The 20908-nt window shown below is 38.6% G+C and overlaps 1 protein-coding gene across 9 annotated transcripts in view; it reads left to right on the top strand.

The window, feature by feature from the left end:
- WDFY3 (WD repeat and FYVE domain containing 3) overlaps positions 1-20908 on the top strand; it is a 187911-nt gene that overhangs the window by 156401 nt on the left and 10602 nt on the right. For 8 of the 9 annotated variants that reach the window (XM_052772395.1, XM_052772380.1, XM_052772388.1 and 5 more), the window contains 19 exons: positions 90-167; positions 1140-1367; positions 2195-2248; positions 4604-4772; positions 4986-5149; positions 5933-6081; positions 6354-6474; positions 6847-6932; positions 7283-7363; positions 7911-7965; positions 8324-8443; positions 9250-9367; positions 10528-10634; positions 11422-11575; positions 14089-14180; positions 14515-14727; positions 18650-18797; positions 19898-20052; positions 20500-20658. In XM_052772395.1, coding sequence (XP_052628355.1) covers positions 90-167; positions 1140-1367; positions 2195-2248; positions 4604-4772; positions 4986-5149; positions 5933-6081; positions 6354-6474; positions 6847-6932; positions 7283-7363; positions 7911-7965; positions 8324-8443; positions 9250-9367; positions 10528-10634; positions 11422-11575; positions 14089-14180; positions 14515-14727; positions 18650-18797; positions 19898-20052; positions 20500-20658 — 2451 coding nt within the window. The remainder of the gene's footprint in view (positions 1-89; positions 168-1139; positions 1368-2194; positions 2249-4603; positions 4773-4985; positions 5150-5932; positions 6082-6353; positions 6475-6846; positions 6933-7282; positions 7364-7910; positions 7966-8323; positions 8444-9249; positions 9368-10527; positions 10635-11421; positions 11576-14088; positions 14181-14514; positions 14728-18649; positions 18798-19897; positions 20053-20499; positions 20659-20908) is intronic. The other variant, XM_052772369.1, reaches the window with a different exon arrangement.

Below are 20908 nucleotides of genomic sequence, written 5' to 3'. Positions count from 1 at the left end.
GCAAGGTGATGTATTCATAGGCTTTTTCATTCAAACAAAATCTTCTTTTATAAAGTGTCATTCTGTCTGTCCTCTTACCTTTGTATTAGGAAATTTCCCAGTGGATGTTTACTCACATTGCAGTGGTTCGGGACCTGGTTGATATGCAGTATAAGGAATATCAGGAGGTATGGTTCAGAGGATTAATTACCTGACACTGATATTTTGACCTGTTAGGTTATACTAATCCCATTTCTCAGTATGGGGCTTGTGAAATATTAGGTTGTCATTGGTGAAATGCTTGAATGTTTAGATACAGTTGTTATTTTTAAGGGTTCTTAAAATGCAATCAAATAAAAAAATTAGGAAACTAATTTTGATCTAGTTGTAGATGAAAGCTTTTGTAGCAATATGACATGTTTTTTTTCAAGAAGTTTAAGTAGTCTTTCCTGAGAAGTGTAAAGAAAAAAATATGCTAGAATATGCTGTCTTTCTAAAACATGGTACAAAAACTTAAGAGTATATGCAGAGAAGCATTGTGTACAAACTACTTTTATCGTAACACAAAGAAAATTTTATGGTACCTTTCCCAAATTATGCAGTGATAGAAAGTGGCTGCTCTGTGCCTTCTAGAATGATATCTTTGCACCCTGCAGTTTCTTCCAAACATCCCTGAAGACCTTTGTTTCAAACTAGTTGTTGAGCTGCGTGATATAAATCTTAAGAAATCAGCTTCTGAGAGAAACAAGTCACTGAAAGCAATTAGTTAAAAAAATCAACCACCAAACTTTGCTTCATTTAACTTCTCTCCCCAGTGTAAATACAGGCAGGGAAGGCCTCTAAAACAATTTTTGTTTTCATTCTTAAGTTACATTTCTTTCATATTTGCTATTTAGAAATACATTCAATTAATGATACAAACCAAAAGCAGAGTTTTTACCTTCTTTTTTTTTTTCCTTTTTTGTTGAGAAGATAACAGTATGAACCCTGCTCTTACGGTAACTGACACTGAAAAGCTCATTAAGGTGTACTAGACAATGCTACTAGAATTATGAATTATTACACGTTTTTCTGTAGTGTAGTGAAAATGTCTCTGTTCGCACCAGAGACAGGCTTGAAAGCATCACTCTTGAGGCATATACATATGTTTTTGTATTCAGCGTCAGCAGAATGCATTAAAATACGTGACAGAAGAGTGGTCTCAAATTGAATACGAGTTACTGCGAGAGCGAGGTTTGTGGGGTCCCCCCATTGGCTCCCATCTTGACAAGTGGATGTTGGAGATGACTGAGGGTCCCTGCAGAATGAGGAAAAAGATGGTGCGAAATGACATGTTTTATATTCAGTATCCCTACATGCCTGAAGCTGAGCAAGAAACAAACTTGCTGGTAAGTATTCAAGATTTTGTGATGAGTAATTTTATACCCTGTTGTAAAATCCATATTTTTTTGGAAGTTTTTCTTAAGAAACATATTTTACTCTGTTGGTATTACCTCGTATCCTGTCTGTATGTCCTAAATGGTTGGTAAGATCCAGTTGTTCCTTGTAGTATATTTAGGGAAGGGACTGAATCACTCAGCTCAAAACTAGGTGAACTTGAAGACTAGCAGTTGCAACATAAGATGAGGTGTGCTTGCATAAGCTAAGTGATCATGCCAGTGGACAGCAGAGGCATCTTCACAAGCCTCTAGAGGCTGAGAAGTACCATAACTATGGGAGGTTTCAGTCTGAGTTCTTAGCCTTATGCTAGATAATGTGGTAAACAGTGATCTGAAAAAAGAAAAATAAACAGGCTACGGGCCTTTGTTTGGGTGCATTTGTGAAATGTACTTTCATCCATCCACAAATATGAACATGGGCTGTGTAGCAGCAATGTGCGTGGCCTTTGAAAGCTTGGCAGTTAGTTCCTGTTAATTTTGGAACACCATTTTTAAGAAATGGAGCAGTCTTTATTGTGTCTTTTTAGGCATGCATGTATGCGTGCAGGATGTTTTTTTCCTCAAATTAAGCATGAATGTCAAAGTACTTAAAACAAGCAAACAAAAAATAGCATTCAGCCAGTTTTAAACCATTAGGTATATTTGTCTGCTTGCAGTCTGACACACAATAGCTGTAGTGACAGTCTAATTTACACAAAGTGGAGAACATGCCATCATACATTCTTCTCAAAAGTGTTCTTTCTCTGATGCTTATGTAATTGATGCCCTGTTTTCAGTCTGACTTCTCAAGTAGAGTTCCTGAGACATCTGATGATACCATTCCTCAAAAGGTAAAGAAACAAGTACACTGAAAGAATGTGAAATAAATACAACTCTTTTTTCTTCCTGCATGTTAGGCAATCTTAACAAGGCTTCTACGTTCAGCTTTCAACTTGCTCTTTCAATAAATATTTTCAGGCCTAAAGGCTTTTTCAGTAATCATGTTAGAAGATGTTACTGTGCTCTCCTCAGCCTTCACCTAATAAAACTTTCTGTGGGTCTTATCACCTTTGCTGCACACTAACCAGCTGCGTTGGGCTGTGCTATCACTGTTCTCACTGTGTGAACTGTTGTGGCTTTGGGATCTGAACTAATGGTTGGTGGAACATGTTTAGTAATGGGCAACACTATCACTTGGAAGCACTTACTGGGAAAGTAAGTGTTTCTTTCCAAGAGAGGATCTGGGGAGCAGTGTTTTCTCCTTTTTGGCCCTAATGGGCTGTAACAGGCCTACTTTTGTTAGAGCCCAGATTAATTTTGTCTTAGTTGACTCTTCCTCTCATTTTTACTATTAAAGAAATACACACATTTGTTTAAAAAATACGAATCCTGCCTTGAAAATAACAGACTTGTTTGGAAGTGGCTGCTCTGCAAGCATTTCAGTATTACGCTACTTCTCTGTTAATTACATTTGCTGTCTTGCCCATCACTAAGTACAATGTGTAATGTGCGTTCACTCATTTTGAATTACATTCAACAATAAACTAATACATATAAGTGAAAGTAATGCTATTATACAGAATATCCAATATAAATTGTTACTGTTTTCCTTTCTTCATGTTAGCAGTGCGAGTTAGGATTTCTCTTTGTAGACTATACATAGTTGTTTCCACAGAGTTTTAAGCATCATTTAAGTGGCATTTTTGTGGTGATAAGGAGTGAAGACTTAGTTGAACATAAGCAGCAAATTAGATCACAGTGCCTTAAATTTTTTATTTTGGGGGCAGCCAATTTGACCTGAAATAATAAATCTCCGTGTTGTTGATCTTAATCTCTTTGTCATCTGGAGCATCCACTTGTAATAAAGCTAGTTTGATTTTATGGGTCATTCAGTTTCCCACTATACTGTCATACAGATGATCCAAAAAAAAATCACCTTTTACGTATTTCCAGTTATTACTGCAGAAGTGGGTAAGGGAAAATCTTGACTGAAATGGCAGTGGTATTCTGCCATTCTACATAATGAAAAGCATTGAACTGGATTTACAATAATAATATTTTGTAATTATCCCAACCTAATTTTGAAATTAATGGGAAATAATGCTAGGGAAAAAAAAGTTTGTGATGGAGAACTGAACACATTCACAAAGCTTTCTAAAGTTAGAGGGTGGGGTCAAACAGTAGTTGGAGAAGAACATTTTCAACTGCAGTACAAAATCAGTGGGTTTTCATCCATCCATGTGTATCAAGTGTTTTAATTTTGGAAGGGCTCTTGGCTCTTTAATACCTCTTTTATCTTCACCTATATCTCCTGTGATCATTCTGACATGTTTATTGTCCTCATTTAGTTCTTACTTCTATTTCAAATGTTACCTCCCTAATCAAGTGAGGAACATAAGAATTAGCCTGTGGTGGGGGACGGGATGGGCAAAGGAAAAAAAAACACCCAACCAAAAAAAATGCAAAAAACCCTCTCAACAAAACCACCACCACCACCTCCCTCCCCCAAAAAACCCAAGCCCCAAACCAAAAAAAAACCACCATACCACCACCGTAATGAAATGTATCATAATACGTTGTCATCACCTAAAGGTACAAATGCTGCTCAAAGAATTACTTTGGTTAAATGGATACTCTTGTGCCGGTCTCCTGCCCACAAACTGTCAGAATCTTTACTAAAAAAGAAACAACTGAATTAATTATGAATTTCTGAGCCTTAAAGCCAGTCCCGGGCTGCTTTTAGTTCATATCAGCTTCCACATATCTGTATCTTGAGGCAATTTTTTATTCAAACTATTGCCTAGCAAAGTAGTCAGTTGGCTAATGAATAAGCTGCATATGTTGCAGGGAGTTATGAAAGATGATAGAAAGGCCGTCTCATCTATCAATCTTAAGCACAAGTATCCCAGCCTTTTGTGACAGCTCATAACATTCTGGCCACACTTCTTAGTTCCCATGTTGTAGGTTTATCTGCAGGCATTTCTGCAACCCCGTTATTACTTTAGTGGCTGAATAGCTACCTTGCAAATTAGCTGATAGATCAGATCTACTGAAGAGTCTCTGTTTCTGTATGTGTTGGTGTATGACTGAGCACGCATAAAACACTTGATGGGCATGCACCGTGCTGCACACAGTATTCCTGAAACACATTCACTGAAGTGAGTGAGCAGTTGACTGACCAAGCAATTTCTTCAATTATTTCTAAGAAACCTGCTCGTTACCGAAGAGCTGTAAGTTACGACAGTAAGGAGTACTACATGCGCCTGGCTTCTGGAAACCCTGCAGTCTTTCAGGATCCTATAGAAGAGAATACAGTGGGTGAAACAACTCAGCAGGAGCCAGAACATGGGGAGGACACTATTGCAAGAGTCAAAGGTTAGATCATTTGTTCTGTCCTGAACTGTTTTCTTTAAATTTATCTGCCTTTATATCTTCTCATACATTTGCATTAAGATAAGCATAAGGATCTTGTAGGACTCTTGTTTGGTTTTCTTTCTTAGTATTGGATCAGTAATTTCAAAGTTCAATAGGTTTTGCGAAGTGAATTTTTTGCCAGGTTTTTATTTATCTATCCCTGTTCTTTTCCAGGCCTGGTCAAGCCTCCCCTGAAACGATCTCGCTCTGCTCCTGACGGAGGAGATGATGAGAACCAGGACCAATCGCAGGATCAGATTGTTGAGGGGAGTTCGATTGATGAAGAGGAGAAGACTGACAATACAACTTTGCTTCGACTTCTTGAAGAAGGAGAGAAGGTACTGTGTACTTCAAACACGCTAAGCACTTACTGTGTTGGAATTTCTCCATTACATGTCACAAGCATGAATAAATGTCCTAGATACCTTCCCTGATCTACAGGTGAATTTGCTTAATATTTTGTCAGCTTCTTCCTGGAAACCAAATGTGTGCTCTGGTTCAAAGAGATCCTGAGCTGAAAACCCTGTACTGGAAACATTCTTTTTCTTTCCTTCTGCCTGCTAGGGAAAAAAGAACCCGACTTGAAATGAAAGCTATGAGCTGTCTTGTGCTTGGATTATTATCCTGTCAGCTTAATGAGTCCAGACAGAAAATATACATTGAAAATACAAACACTGAACTTGGCAGACTGTCAATAATTAATTGTTCTCTTCATTAGAATGAAAAAACTTGATAACTAGTATTTTATCCCCAAGAACAGTGTTAATGACCATGCTGCGTATTTGGTATTTCAGACTTTGTCTGTCTGAAGTATACCAGTAAGTACATTTGTGATCATAGTCGAGTGGGCTACAGGTTCTAAAATATGCTCAAGCAGCATGGTGTGAGTGGATAAGTTGGTAAATATATAAATCTGTATCATACAGAGGAGGCTTTATTTAACTCCCTTCCCAATTGCTAAATGCAGGCATTAGGTATATCTCTGATTAAGGGGGAAAATAGCAGAATTTTCACTGTATCTACAAGTGATAAGGCAGTGTCCGGGGCTTGTTCTAATAAAGCAACGGTCTGAGCCTGAACTTGTTAACCTGCTTTTGCTAAGCATCTGCATTTCATCACAGATTCAGCATATGTACCGCTGTGCTCGGGTTCAGGGCCTTGACACCAGTGAAGGGCTGCTTCTCTTTGGGAAAGAGCACTTCTATGTCATTGATGGATTTACCATGACAGCTACCAGAGAAATACGGGATATTGAGACACTGCCTCCAAAGTGAGTAGATTAATAGAGTTTCCTCAGTGTTTAATAGCTGAACAAGAAGTATTTAATGAGATTTTTTGAGGATTCAACTCCAAAATAATGTCAGATCCAGAAAGACCTCAGGAGAAGTTTCTTCTGTGCTCACAAATTGCTCAGTTTAGTATGGTATATTGTGAAAATCAGCTATTTCTATAACTGGGCTCTCATATGAACTAAGACAATAATTCTTTTAATTTATCTTCTTTTTAATCGCTTCTCTCTTGCCTGTTTATGCTTATTTACAGGATGCATGAGCCAATCATACCTAGGGGAGCAAGGCAAGGTCCAAGTCAACTCAAAAGAACATGCAGCATTTTTGCATATGAAGATATCAAGGAAGTACATAAAAGGAGATACCTTTTGCAGGTAACTTGTACGTTGTATTTGGATTGAGGGGCCAGCTGTGGAATTTTTTGACGATGTTGTCATTTTTAAAAAGTAAAATAAATACATAACTGATCAGTATTTGGAAAGTGAAGCTGTTCACTGTTGAAATTGAAGTGCTTAAGTTGGGCATCCTTGTTTGAACATTTGGCTTACTGTGGTTTAGTTTATTGGGTGTATTAGTGAATTTTAATGTTCTGAAAATAAAATATCTGGCCACACTAAGCAAAGTCTGCTTCACCATAATTTGGTGTCAGATATACTACAGTATGATTAAACTGGTCTGCACCTGACCTTCAGAGGTGATGAGCAAATGTGTTAGTGTTGACATGGGTTTGTCCTTTTTGTTTTCAGCCAATTGCAATTGAAGTTTTCTCAGGAGACGGACGGAACTATCTTCTAGCTTTCCAAAAAGGGGTTAGAAACAAAGTTTATCAAAGGTATTGTAAAATGAGTTAGAACATTTAATCTGAATATTTGCAAATACCTGTGTTGAGCTGTATTTGAGCCTATGGTGACCTAACAACCAGAAGCAGATTGCAAGAGTGATGGATGTTAGGCAGTTTATAACCTGACAGCAACTTAGTGCTGCATGAAAGAACCACTAGGAAGCGCTAATGCCCGCATGCGAAACTTGTGGTATGCATTCAGTGGGAAAAATTTTCTTGAAGATGTTACGTAGCTGCTCAAAACAAAGTCTGTAACTGTACTAAATGCACTCTGTTTCTAAGGAGAAGAAATACCGAGGACAGAAACACTGATCTTAATCTCCTTTTAACTGCTGATGCAGGTTTTTGGCTGTGGTGCCATCTCTAACTGACAGTTCGGAGTCGGTGTCTGGGCAGAGGCCAAACACGAGTGTAGAGCAAGGGTAGGTGATTCTGTTCCTCACAAGCTCTATAGCTCATCAGTTTCAAGTAAATGATGCTTGCATTAAGGTCGGGGTTCACTGGAGAGTACTGCAATCTCAATTTAAAATTGGCCATTACCAAAATAAATAACTACTGATGTTGTACTCCAGTTATTTTAAATGTGCTAATATTGTTGGCAGCATTGGTATATCTTCTTACTAATTAATATATGCTATCAGGATTAACATTATCGGTATACAGATACATTCTGAAAGGAATTGGAATGCCAAAGCCATTAGATTTGTCCAAGTTGTTGAAGATATTTTCCTCATCAGCAGCCTGTTAGATACATTTGTACTTGCCCTGAATTGCATAATTAATGTGCATCATTTTAACTCTGTGTTTAGAAATAAAAAAAAGGCACTGCTAAAGCAAAAAGGAACAAAGCCCTATTTTTCTAATTCTGACAGTTTACAAGTTTTAATCTTAAAACTTTGGATTGTCTTGTGAAGATATAACGCAGATCTTACTGCTAAGTCAGAAAATGCACTTCCTTCTTCCCATTAGGTCTGGCTTGCTTAGCACATTAGTGGGAGAAAAATCTGTTACTCAAAGATGGGAAGTAAGTATGAAAATTTTGGTTGGGTTTTTTTTAATTAAATTCCACATTTTGTTGTGATATGTAATTAATCAGTTCACATAAGTTGCATCCTCTTATTCAAACAGGTGGAATATAGTACTATAGAAAGTGTATCTCAGCATTTTAGTTTGTAGTATTTCATGATATCATCATCAAATAGGAAATGGTTCTACTGTTGAAAATGCAAGGGGAGGGACTGTAGTAAACAGAGTGAGCATTGTAATATTGAAGTAAGTTTTGTATGTTTGGGGAGAGCTGAACGCTTTGACAGTCTGGCAGTGTAGACATCTGATTGTTGTGAAGTGAACACTTTACAGTGCTGTTATCTGTCTTCCTTAAGAGAGGAGAAATCAGTAACTTCCAGTACCTGATGCACTTAAACACTCTGGCGGGCAGATCCTATAATGATCTCATGCAGTACCCTGTCTTTCCCTGGATCCTCGCAGACTATGATTCAGAGGTAAATAAAATATCTTGTCAGACTTGTCAGTGATCTTTTATATGCTGGAAGTTTTGCAAATATTACAGCTGGCTCATACTGCCTTAGTAAAACTGAGGCTTATCTTTATCGCCAGTTGTTTGCATTCATCTATTTTGTCATGTTCCTTCTACTTACCAGTGAGTAGGATATTAGAGATTCTTGGCTGTCCCATGTAGGCAGGTCCTTGCCTGTGCTGATTTTATGGATGTTACTGGACAGGTGAGGGCCAGGATACATAGCTTGTTCTAAGGCAGTTGCCTCTCTATGTTGCAGCAGTTCCTGTAAGTCTTTGCATTAGCTTTCTACTGAATATCCTGAAGGCCATTATGCCCACAGAGAAAGCATGCTTGTCCAGAAGACTGTGGTAGGGGCTACTATGAAATCTGGCCCCACAGTGAAGAATTTGCTTTTGAAAAAGATGAAACATTGTATTAATGCTTTTGTGGGCAGCTGTTGCTACCAGCCAGACCATAACATAAAATATTGTTAGCATGCATGTCGAATATTCAAGAACAGAATTAGAGGGAATTGGGGAACAGGATGAGGGGAGCAGGGCAAAAATTATCCGGAGCCCAGATGTGACTTCAAATAAAAAACACTGACTTCTTAGATGGGACTGAAGGATTGTTTTAAGCATATCCAACATTGCATCTGCTGTGTGTATAGAAAGCAAAGATGACAGCCTTAGGAGGTATGTGGTATTAAATATGGTAATCGGCAGTGTTGAAAGAGTTTGTTTGGTCTTTGATTTTTTTATAAAATTGGTGTCTGTTTTATTTTTAAAGGAACTGGATCTTACCAATCCCAAGACATTCAGAAACCTGGCCAAGCCCATGGGAGCTCAAACAGAAGACAGGTTAGCCCAGTACAAGAAACGGTACAAAGATTGGGAAGATCCCAATGGTAAGTAATGATACATCCTGCAGGAGGAGCGGGGGTATATGTGCCTGTCACATGATGGGAGGGAGTCATGGATTTTTATATTATAGGTCAAGAGGTCTGGATGTGGATATGCAGAACTCCACTGTGGTTTTTAGTGACTCTCCAACAAATGCTAAATTAGAGCAAAGGGGCATTGGTTTTCTTGCTGTGTTGTTTGTTTTAAATCCAAATGACAGCTTTTGTTTGTATGTAAAAATAAAGACAAAACAGGTGCACATTCAGAACAGTTTAACGTTGTCTAAAGGCTAGAATGGGCAGGGACATGAGGCACACAACCAGCTGTCTCTACTAACACAGTTTGAGTGCTGCTGCAAGAAAATAAGTTGTCCAAAGGAATGGGAATACTTCTGCATTAGCGCTACTCTAGCTTTTTCATGTCTTATCTTAAGTGCTTTTTTGCTAAGGAAACAGCATTTTCTTAGCTAAAAAACCCCACAGAATGAGATGCAAATAAGTTACGTATTCTTGAATTTAGAGCTTCCTTATATATTGAAAATAAAACTTGCATGTTTGGCAAGGCAGCTATTATATGATACGTTTCTTCTTGTGTGTTTTTGTTGAAGACACAAGCCTATTTAACTACTGTGGCGCTGTTCTGTATCAAACAACAGCAGGTGGCAAAGACATTTATTTCTAGAAATGAGTCAGTATGTTCTAAGTGTATTTATGCAGACTTTTTGCCAGGAAATTAAGAAAGTAAAAGCTGTACAAAATCTGTAGCCAACAATTCTGAGACATATTTCTGCCCAAGCCTTTAATTCCACAGTAACCAATAAGACTAAAAGTAAAAAAAAAAAAAAAAAAGTTTCTTCAGCAGAAATCGCCATAGCTGAGCTGCAACATTTCAATTGGTTAAAATAAAAAATGACTAACCTTTCAGTATTGCTCTGCAGAAGGCCATTGAATTAGGGCTACTGGACTGCAGCCAAAACTCAAGTGGTGTCCGTGACAAAACATAAAGCTTTCAGATTCTTGAGAATGAAAATTACAAATTTGAATTTTAAATGCGTCCAAGGTCACAGAGTAATTAAAATGCGGCGCTAATTAATTTTTTTTTGGTTAATACTGATTCTGTCACCGAACTGCTTTGTGTTCTGTTTATGGTTCTTAATCTTCTGCAGGGGAAACCCCAGCTTATCACTATGGGACCCACTATTCATCGGCCATGATAGTGGCTTCCTATCTTGTCCGGATGGAGCCTTTTACTCAGATATTCTTACGGTTACAGGTAAAAATTACATCACCTCACTTTGTGTTTCTTGCCTGCTGCACATTTGAGACCTAAGTGACAAATACGATCAATTGGCTTTGTTTTCATCAAATATGGTAGAAGAAATATTTTTAGCAGAGTTGTTATTGCCTGGGAGGTTTTTGATGTTTCTTTGTAAAAGACGTAATGGAATTCACATTTTTTCTAGTAGTTTGAACATTTTTCTAAGTGTATGCAAAACAAAATATCAGCAGACAAAAACCAAAGCAAGTTTTATTGTGAAAAATGCTTTGCTCATCATGCTTTATTTGTCTATTGTTGAAAGGATCATATGCCAGTTGTTTAGTTCTCTGCTGGAGGTGTTGAAAGATTGTTATTTTAAACCAATATGTCTATCCAAAGAGCCATTTTAGTACTGAGTGTTAAAATAAACAAACATTTGCAGAGCCTGGAATTGTTTGCCAGTTTGATGGGTAATGGGGTTTGTAATATTACATGTCAAATATTTTCCCAGACAGAAGCCATTAGGCAAAAAGATTTGTGTTTCTCTGGAAGAGACTAAACTTTGAAATAGGACTAGATGACTCTCTTAAAATTCTGTATATCTGTATCTCAGTGCTTTATGTTTACTATTACTGTGTATCAAAAAGTAATGCAGCTGTTTAAATCCATTGTGTTAGAGAAAGAAACATGCTATGCTCTGTAGTGTCTTTTAGACAGAGGATGTTCTGATTTGCCTTCTTGGCAAAATCTGCTGTGCTGAGAGATACTCTGATGCTGACATGCTTCTCACTGTGTCCCACAGGGTGGTCACTTTGACCTGGCTGACCGAATGTTTCACAGCGTACGGGAGGCTTGGTATTCAGCGTCTAAGCACAACATGGCAGACGTGAAGGAACTCATCCCAGAGTTCTTCTACCTCCCCGAGTTCCTGCTCAATTCCAACAATTTTGACCTAGGTAGGTAGGTAGGCAGGAGGAGCTTGATTGCAGTGGTACAGGTGTGAGAGCAGTGCCAGACAGTGCAGCATGAGAAAAGTGTCTCATAGTATGGGCAGAAAAAGATCTGTTTAACTGCATGAGAAAATGATAGATGACTTGCATGTTCTGATATGAAAGCATAAGCAGGACTAATTCTGGTACTTCCTGATACTACATGTTTGTTCAATATTATATTTGAAAGTCTGAATGATTCAGAACTCATTGTTTCATTGGGAAGAGTGTGGCAGGAATTCTTATTTCCTCTGTGATATGTCAGATTTACTTTTTCAGATTTATCAGACTTAAGATATTTTCTCAAGCAGTGAGTGTTCGTTTTAAGCAGTTAATGCAAACTTTTTTCTTAGAATCACTGAACAAGACACTGAAATACCCAAAAAGGATTTTTGTTTGGAGTAGTATGGTTTAGTTGATTTTTGGTTTTTTACCAGTTTAAAACACACAGATAATCAGGTTTTACTTGGAGTTTCTCTGGTTTGCATTTGATCCATGCAACTTGCTATTCCATGACAGTGTTCGCCATCTTTTTTGCATATTTTTTTAAGCTTTGCAAAATCTGTTTGACAGTCTTCATTTTTAGAACTTCCTCTGAAAGTATTCCTAAAGGTTTTGTTGAAATGTCGCAGTTAGCTTTTGTGAGAGTGATTATTCAACAGGAGTCAAATTTCAGACCTATTGGCCATAGGAGATACATGTTCTTTAGTATGTGTGTCACTCTTAACAGTGGCATTAAGCTCTTATTTTCTGAGCTCTGTGCTGTGAATCTAATAGCAATAATAAAGATTAATCAAGTCATAGGTTTTAATGGCCTCAAATCCTTTATTCAAAATGTATTGTAAAAGATTGGAAGCACAACCTTACAAAACCAAAAGCAAAACCAAAAGAAGACCCTGCAAAACCTCTCCCAAGTGTATTTCAGAGTATGGCCATTACCGGAAAAATGTTGAGGTCTTGTCCACTTAGCTTTGTATCTGATAATTTTGGACTGCGACCCTCAGAGTCCTAGAAATTCTCATTGAGCATTTGGAACAACAGTAGAAAAGGTTTTGTTATGAACAACTGTCAAACACCATGTGATATTTTTGATTGTGTTAATTCGTACGAATCCCGCTCCCCTTCCCCTCAGATAAAGAGAGAAGATGATTCAAAGTCTGGTGATGCAAGCAATGTTTCTGTTGGAGCAATGTACTTAGTACTTGTGTACCCCTGTAAGCTTTGAAATTTGTTAATGTTCCTCTGAGCTAATAGGAAGCATGGAACTGTCTCTTGGCAACAAACGACAAAACAAGAATATAATTGGGAAGTTGTAACAAATACATTTTTAGTAATGGTAACATGCCACCATTTGTTCAGAGTGGGAAGGGGGCTGTCTGGGACGCAGATGAATGTATGTGGCCAGACCATGCCCAGGCGAATCATCAATGTCCTTAGGTGTGAAGCTTGTGGGGGAGAGCAGTTAGCTCTTCACTGTTATGAAATGAATATTTAGCCTGTACTCCTGTGATGTGTAGCTATTCTCATGGGTAAAACAATAATTCCATTCCTTGATACAGAATGATACGGATAAGAAAATAAATCCTGGGATGAAATACTGTTCCACCAAGGCCTCTCAGTACAGTTTGCTGTTACACTGTCTTGTACTGCGATGTATTTTCTTCAGAATACACTCAGTTGACATGCCGTTACTATATACATACTAAACAGATGCCAAATACAGGAAATTATGTATTCTTTTAAATTGGGGCTAGCACATTTATTCCAGTGTTCCTCACAGAATAAGAACAAGGAAGTTGAAAAGAGGTAAGGAAATGAACCTTGCTGTGCTGATTCCTCTGGGTGCAAAATGGAGAGCTGCTATGGTAGCAGGGTTGTCTGCTTAGGTGCAGGCTACACTGATATAACAAGATTCTGGTTGTGCAGTGATTGCGGAAGGCTATTTTACTGGGTGTTGTTTTCATTAACTTTCATGCACTGCAGTGGGTCTTTCCCATGACAGGGAGAGAAAAGCAGAAATTTACTTAAATAGAAGCATAAAGGCAAAATAATCACATTCCAAGAGCACTTGATGGGGAAACATAAAAAGTTTTGAGTTCAGACTGTACATTATGAAGTTGTGAAGACTGAGGAGGAGTAATCTGATCAATGCCTCTAGCTAGAAGGGTAATGTTTGTTTTGAAGAGCGTATGCTGAAACACTATCATCATCTTCAAAAGTCCTAGCAAGGAATATCTGAATTCTTCGTCCTGCAAGCAATCTTACATGAACAACTGAGGCAGAATTTTTCATGTTTTATTGCCTGACTTTTAAAAATGACACCATATTTTAAAGAAAAGACTGATATGGCTTGCTTTATAAAGGAAAGGTGTTAGAATTTGATTTTTTTGTATATTATAATTTTTTGTCACCATTGCTATTGCAGTGCAGTTTCAGTGCTTGTCTCCAAATTTTTCTTTTTCTTTTTTTTTTTTTAATAGGTTGCAAACAAAATGGCACTAAACTCGGCGATGTAATACTCCCCCCATGGGCAAAAGGAGATCCTCGTGAATTTATCAGGGTTCATCGAGAGGTAATTTGCATTTTAATAATGACAAAAGAAAACGTCAGTTGGGACTTTGTACTGCATATTAATCTAAGCTCGGTCCGTGCAGTCACTGCTACTAGCCAGTCCATGAGTTCTGGGTTGATGGCTAATTGTTGCAAAGATCTGTAGAACCGGTGTTTCCTCCCCTTCCTTTTTGGCTAGGGAGTATGTTGAGGCAAGAGTTCCTTCAATGAAAAGCTTTATCAAAACATAACAAGAATATGTCAAAGTATATTCTGCATTTTTCTTTGTGGCAGGTATAGCAGACTCAACTGATGACCGGTATACGTAGTTTTAATGCGTGCCCTTTGAATTTCAGGCTCTGGAATGTGACTTTGTGAGTGCACATCTGCATGAGTGGATTGACTTGATCTTTGGCTATAAACAGCAAGGTCCTGCTGCAGTAGAAGCCGTAAATGTCTTTCACCATCTCTTTTATGAGGGGCAAGTGGACATATATAACATCAATGATCCATTAAAAGAGACAGCTACCATAGGATTCATTAATAACTTTGGACAGATACCAAAGCAGGTATACCCTTTGTAGAATTCTTATTTGCCAGATGGTACTCAAATTGAAATGTGTTAATATAGAACAGGAAAGTCTTTTAGGAGTGAAAATTCCTGGGAGTGTTTTTCCATAAATACTCTTCCAGTGGTGTGAAATCCTTTACAATTCCATCATAAATGCAATGGTCAACTTTGGGCTTTGCTTGTGAGATTAGAAGTGTCTTTTTTTCCCCTTTGCACCCTTAAAATAAAGGCAAAATAAATTATGGTTCAACTCTAAAAATCAGCATCAGAAAAAAAATAATGTATGTTCCTGCTGCAAAGTCAGAGGGGAGCAGTGAAAGTGCAACTTCGAAGTAATGCCTAGTGTTTAGGTATTTTAAGTTATCCTGTAATGAAATAATTTCTATAATAACTTAGGCTTTCTATTTTTTTTACACCAGTCTCATGGCATTCTGCAGGGCTTGGCCACATGTTTTATTTGAAGAATCTGTTGAAAAAAACCTCAAAATTTAAATTAAGAAGATTGACTCTTGTGGGACAGCTATAGTTAAGGAGCTATGTAGACACATTTTTGGTGCAGCTTTAAAGTTTGTGTTCTCTTTAAGAGATTACATTAAATTATTAAATGTAATATTAAATCTAAAGTTTTACTGTGTGGGTTTTGAGTTTTGCGAGGGGGTTGAGGGTTTCTGTCTCTCTCCTTTTTTTTTTTTTTTTTTTTTTTTAATTAGGCATTTCTTTAGGGGTTTTTTGCTGTCCAGTGAAACTTTTAAATGTCGTCGGTGAATTTTTCCAATCCTAGGTATAATAGAAACCACAGATACCTTCAGCAATTCACTAGGAACCTAACCCACGTGTTGGGGACTCTAGACTACAGCAGCACATAATGTTTCTGGACAGTCAGAGGGTATTTCCTGTGGGGACCCACTAACAGCTATCTGTCTCTCATTGCTTGGAAGGAAGGCTAAGAACTGCTCATCTATCCTCTTGTTGCAAAAAGGAGTGGTTTAGACCACTTAAAGAATCACCTTCAAGGGTATTAGCAAAAATGATTTAATAGGAATTTATAAAAGTGCGACTTCACAGAATTTGATGGCAGGATTCACTTTATTACTTAATACACAGATGAAACATACAAAGGAAAATTAAGTTAGAATCAAACTAAAATTATGTATACAGAGACCGAAGACACAGTAGGGTGGAAGAGAAACATACAAAGGAAAATCAAGTTAGAATTGATTTCTCGTGATTTGTACAGAGATCAGGAATGTAATAAGGTAGGGGAGACCCTTCTGTTGAGTCACAAGGTTTGGAGAAGACCCCCTTGCTTTCTAAACTCCTGTCGGAGTCTAGGTGCAGCTGGATCAAGTCCTAGTCCCAGACTTGGTCAACGGTTTATATCTAAAGGGAATATAAGTATAATAGGAGCCTGAGATTCATTCACAGTTGAATAAAGTTCACGACACTAACCTATGTATAGGTTTGATAATCAATATTTGTAATATACTTGCTATAGAATATTCAGGTTAGTACACACAGACATGCAGAAAGACACTAAGAGATATACATAAGCAAGTAAAAGAGGTACGCCTGTTAAAAAATTCCCCTCAAGTTCAGTGAAAATATTTACGTGAAATGCTTCGGCATCTTTCTCAACTGGCAAAGGGTTGAGCCTCAAGGAGCAAAGAGTATCAGCCCAAGTCTTGTTGGTTTTCAGCGGCAGACCTCTGATCTTTGCAAACTGAAGAGTTTGTGAGCTCTGAGAGGTGTCCCACTCGGAAGGAGATGCTGGTTGCAGCCTGCTCCGGTCCAGGAGAGATCAAAGGGTCTCACTTAGTACCACTGTTTATAGGTTTGGGAGATGACTGGCTTTAGTCATCAGCAAACTACCGGGATTCCAGTTGCGGTGGTAGTGTTTCGCATGAGTTGCAATTCAGATAAGGAAGGCTCCAAGGCTGTTGGAGAATGACTTAAGATTCAGATAGGGGATGGTCCAAGGCTGTCAGGAGAGGACTGAGATATGTCAGGAAATGACTAATTATCCCTACTCCTGTCCCCAGCCTCCTCCAGGCAACAGGAGTCCTTGGTACAGTCAGTGCAACTCCTTGTCTTAGCCATGCAAGAGTTCCTGGTATAGTCAAGGGACGCTTAACCACCCAACTCATTATGCTTATGCTAAGGCCTAGCAAGACTTCCCGAGTTCATAGATCAGCCCAGAGAGGGGGAAGAAATGCACCACCATGCCTCTGTGGCTGCTTTTCTCCTTTTCCTTTCTTACGCTGTCTCAGTAATCTAAATATGTAGTGGCTGTGGGGTTTTCTCCTCTTAAGTAGTAATCAATCACTGCGTTGTGATGATAATCAGACATGGCCCAGCTAAAGCCAGATGAACAGATAAAGACGGGCTGAGAGCAGGGAAATGGAAGAGCATTGCAGCTGAGTCCAAGGATCTCCCTGAATCTTTAAATGCCTGTTAGGCATGTTCAGGCATAGGTACAAACCTATGATGATCTCATCATCTCTACCAGAAATTGCATGATGCTTTGCTAGAGCAAATAGGCAGACAGCAATAAACTTGGGGAAATCAAAACTCCTTCCTTAAGTCATTTTTGATGGTCAGTGCTCTTGCAGCACATTTCTGTGTAATTGTAGAGTTTTGCTATAACCCTGTGTGACTTTCCACAGGGGATCTAGGGCAGGCTATCTCAGTGACGTGGCTGCTGTGCGCTTTTTCACTCCTTTGCTGCATGGATGTGTAACATGAGGACTACATCTTCTTTATCCCATCTCTTCCACTACTGTTTCCCGTTTTAAAAAGTTGTCCTGCAAAACATTCCAAGCTGGTACTGCATTTGGAAGAGGGCTCTTGCAAACTCTGCAAGGGTCCTGAGAAGCCACAGCCTGGGGGGGCAGAGCAGAATGAACAAGCAAGAGAAACAGTCACTCAAAGGAGGAAAGAAGGGGTGGGTTTCTTGCTGGAACTGGCATTTTTTGAGATCAGTTGTCCATGTGGACACTGTATGATGTGCCTTCTCTCTCTATCTTCTCACAGCGCAGCCAGACGGGAGGCATGCTGTAGTTCAGGGAGAGCTGTGGTACATGGGCCTGTTGTTACCCTTTGTACCCAGAGTGTAGATGTGAGCTGTAGAAATGTGTGTGCATGCTCATAGCTCAGCTACCTCAGGCTTATGCATGTTCCCTCTGTTATGGATAGGCCAAGAGGTCACACATCTCAAAGGGCTGTAAGGAAAAAATAACTTTCGGCCTTGGAATTTCAGTTCTCCTTTCAGTGCTGTAATAGCCTCTCTGTGAAAGAATAATTGAAACCTTACAAAATAGCACTCAATGTTTATATTTGTCATTTACATATTATAATACATAGCATCTACCATCCAAGATGATGTTTATTATGAATTTATCATGTGACAAAGCTAGTGTGTATCATTGATGATCATGGCTTATTAGAAGCAATGATCAGCTTGTTTAACACTGAGATACCAGGAATGGTCACTGAAGCAGTAAAATGGAAATTCAGTCACTCATAATGAAAATCTAGGCAGAAGATGATGAGGTGCTAAGACGTGTTTCTTGTGCGTGATTATCATATGCGATCCAATTACATGCCCACCTATGCTGTTACTGTGTTCTTTGGTAGCCTGGCCACCTCCAATTTTTGCTTGCTTCACTTCAACTGCTTTTGCAGCTGGAGGTAGCTTTAAAAATACTTTGCTCATTATGTCCTTGTTGGATTTTGTATTATTTGTTGAAGTCTTATTGAAATGGTTGCCATAACTTATTAGTGAATACTGAGAACAGTTAAGTAACATTTTTTGACCTGCAGAACTTTTAGAAGGTAAATTGGACATACTGATGATCTTTTTAAGCTTGTGTTCTTGTAAACCTGTAATTTTTGATGATAATTAATTTCTTGATGAATTTCAGCTCTTTAAAAAACCACACCCACCGAAGCGTGTTAGAAGCCGACTGAATGGAGAGGCTGTGGGAACCTCTGTGCCCCCTGGTTCCACAAGTGACAAGATTTTTTTCCATCATTTGGACAACCTGCGGCCATCTCTTGCCCCAGTGAAAGGTAAACTGCAAAACCATGGTAATTATTCCTGTTTCTTTGCCAGAGCATTCAGAGTTTCAGCAAGATCGTCCTTTTCCATGTTTTGCTTAGTTCTAATGTTATTAATGGGTGTACTTCTGTGAGAAAAACAAATTTAAAATATCCTAATGCTGTAGGGATTACAGCATTATGTTCTTAGCTACCTTAAAGTATGCTTAGGAAGCACCAAATCTGTGCCAGTTTAACATAACTTTTTTAAAATAGGGGGATAAAATTGGGCCCAAGCGCCTCTTTAAAGTTTTAATTTTATTAAATAATATTCAGGGTACATTGCTTCTGGACCTGCGATAGCCTCAATTTTTGTGGTTTTTGTAGCAGAAGGATTCTTTATCACAGTGCCAAGAAATACTGAGAAATGTTGGCAGGAAAGGGTGGTGTTGGTAGCTGCACTGAGATGAAAAGAGGTGGGGTTTGACTTCATATTTGACATTGGACTGAACAAAAAGTTAATTGTGTGTGAGGCAGGCAAATGCCATACAGTGATTTCTTAACTAGTTGATTAAATGAATCTGTGCCTGCCTGCTGTAAAGAGAGAAGGATGTACTAATACACAGGACATAGCAGGGCTACACTCTAAGACAGGAAATTAGAAAGCACTAATCTGTATTTGCAAAGCTTGGGGGGAAACAGGTAGGACACCACAGGCTGTAGTCAGGAATGTAGCCTCTGGGAACGCTTAGCCAAGATGTTGAAATCTGTACCAAAAACTTATTTTTACTTGTGCCAGAAATGGTGTACACCCACTTTTAATGACCACAGCCATCTTCTCTGAAGAACACCTTGTACAGCATCACAGGTAGGATCAGAGCTATCTGTGATCCTCAGAGTGTTCTCACCACTACTGATGGTGCTTAGCACTGCATTTGTTAGGAATGTAGCAAAAGTTGCCATCGTTGCAGTTGAAACAAAGATTTGTATAACATAGCCAATACAGATACCCTGCTTTTGCAGAGCATCAGGTATTTAATGGGATGAGATAGTATTTGCATCAGGTATTTAATGGGATGAGATAGTATTTGTCTGTGCTAGCAGTAAAACATAACCCCATCTTCTTTTTTTAGAGCTCAAGGAGCCTGTGGGACAGATCGTGTGTACTGATAAAGGCATTCTGGCAGTAGAACAGAATAAGGTTCTCATCCCACCTACATGGAATAAAACTTTTGCCTGGGGCTACGCAGACCTCAGCTGTAGACTGGGTACCTATGAGTCAGACAAGGTTTGTAATCTGAGATTTGTTTCAGTGCTGAATGTACCAAAAGCAATTAGTACTCAGTAGTGAAAAAAATCTAACAATGGAGATTTATTTCACATGTGAATGAAATAAGCTTGTACTGCGTATGTTTTATTGCTCCCTATCTGGTGGGCTTCATCAGAATGCTGGCAGAATGACATAAATCAATTAAAAATAATTTTTTACCAGGTCTGCAAAACATGAATGAATTGAATCTGTGCAGTTAAAGCTCATCTCTCATGTTCTCTCGGGAGGTGTCTTATGGCAGAGGCTGGAATTGCTTCTGTTTGAGGAAAAACTGCATAAGGGGGTAGCAGCGATATCTTAGTTACTTTAATGGTCCAGTGTGCAGGGTAGCACTCAGGTTTTTATTTTTAACCTACCAAACACTAATCCTTCAAGTAATTCTTCTTTGGTTTTCTTTATTTTTAGGCAGTAATTGTTTATGAATGTTTGTCAGAATGGGGTCAGATACTGTGTGCCATTTGCCCCAACCCCAAACTAGTTATCACTGGAGGAACAAGCACAGCGGTGTGTGTGTGGGAAATGGGCATTTCCAAAGAAAAAGCTAAAGCCCTTACACTGAAACAGGTAAAATACAATAAAGATGCCTTTTACATAAATTATGTTTCAAGATGAAAGGAATTATGAAAGGGGTTTTGCTCACATAGTAAGCTTTGAAACCATGACTCCAGCAGACCTTTGGAGAACTGAGTTGTCAAGGTACTGATCTGCATTGAAAGTGGGCAAAATGCATCTTTAAAATTGCATCGTTTTTAAGGATAGTTGATTACCAGGAGTTTTTTGGAGAGATGGGGAATTTGGTGGCGATGTTAACAAA

This window comes from Harpia harpyja, chromosome 2 (genome assembly GCF_026419915.1).
Source record: "Harpia harpyja isolate bHarHar1 chromosome 2, bHarHar1 primary haplotype, whole genome shotgun sequence".
Classification (NCBI taxonomy): Eukaryota; Metazoa; Chordata; class Aves; order Accipitriformes; family Accipitridae; genus Harpia; species Harpia harpyja.
This window is presented reverse-complemented; position numbering and strand designations above follow the sequence as displayed.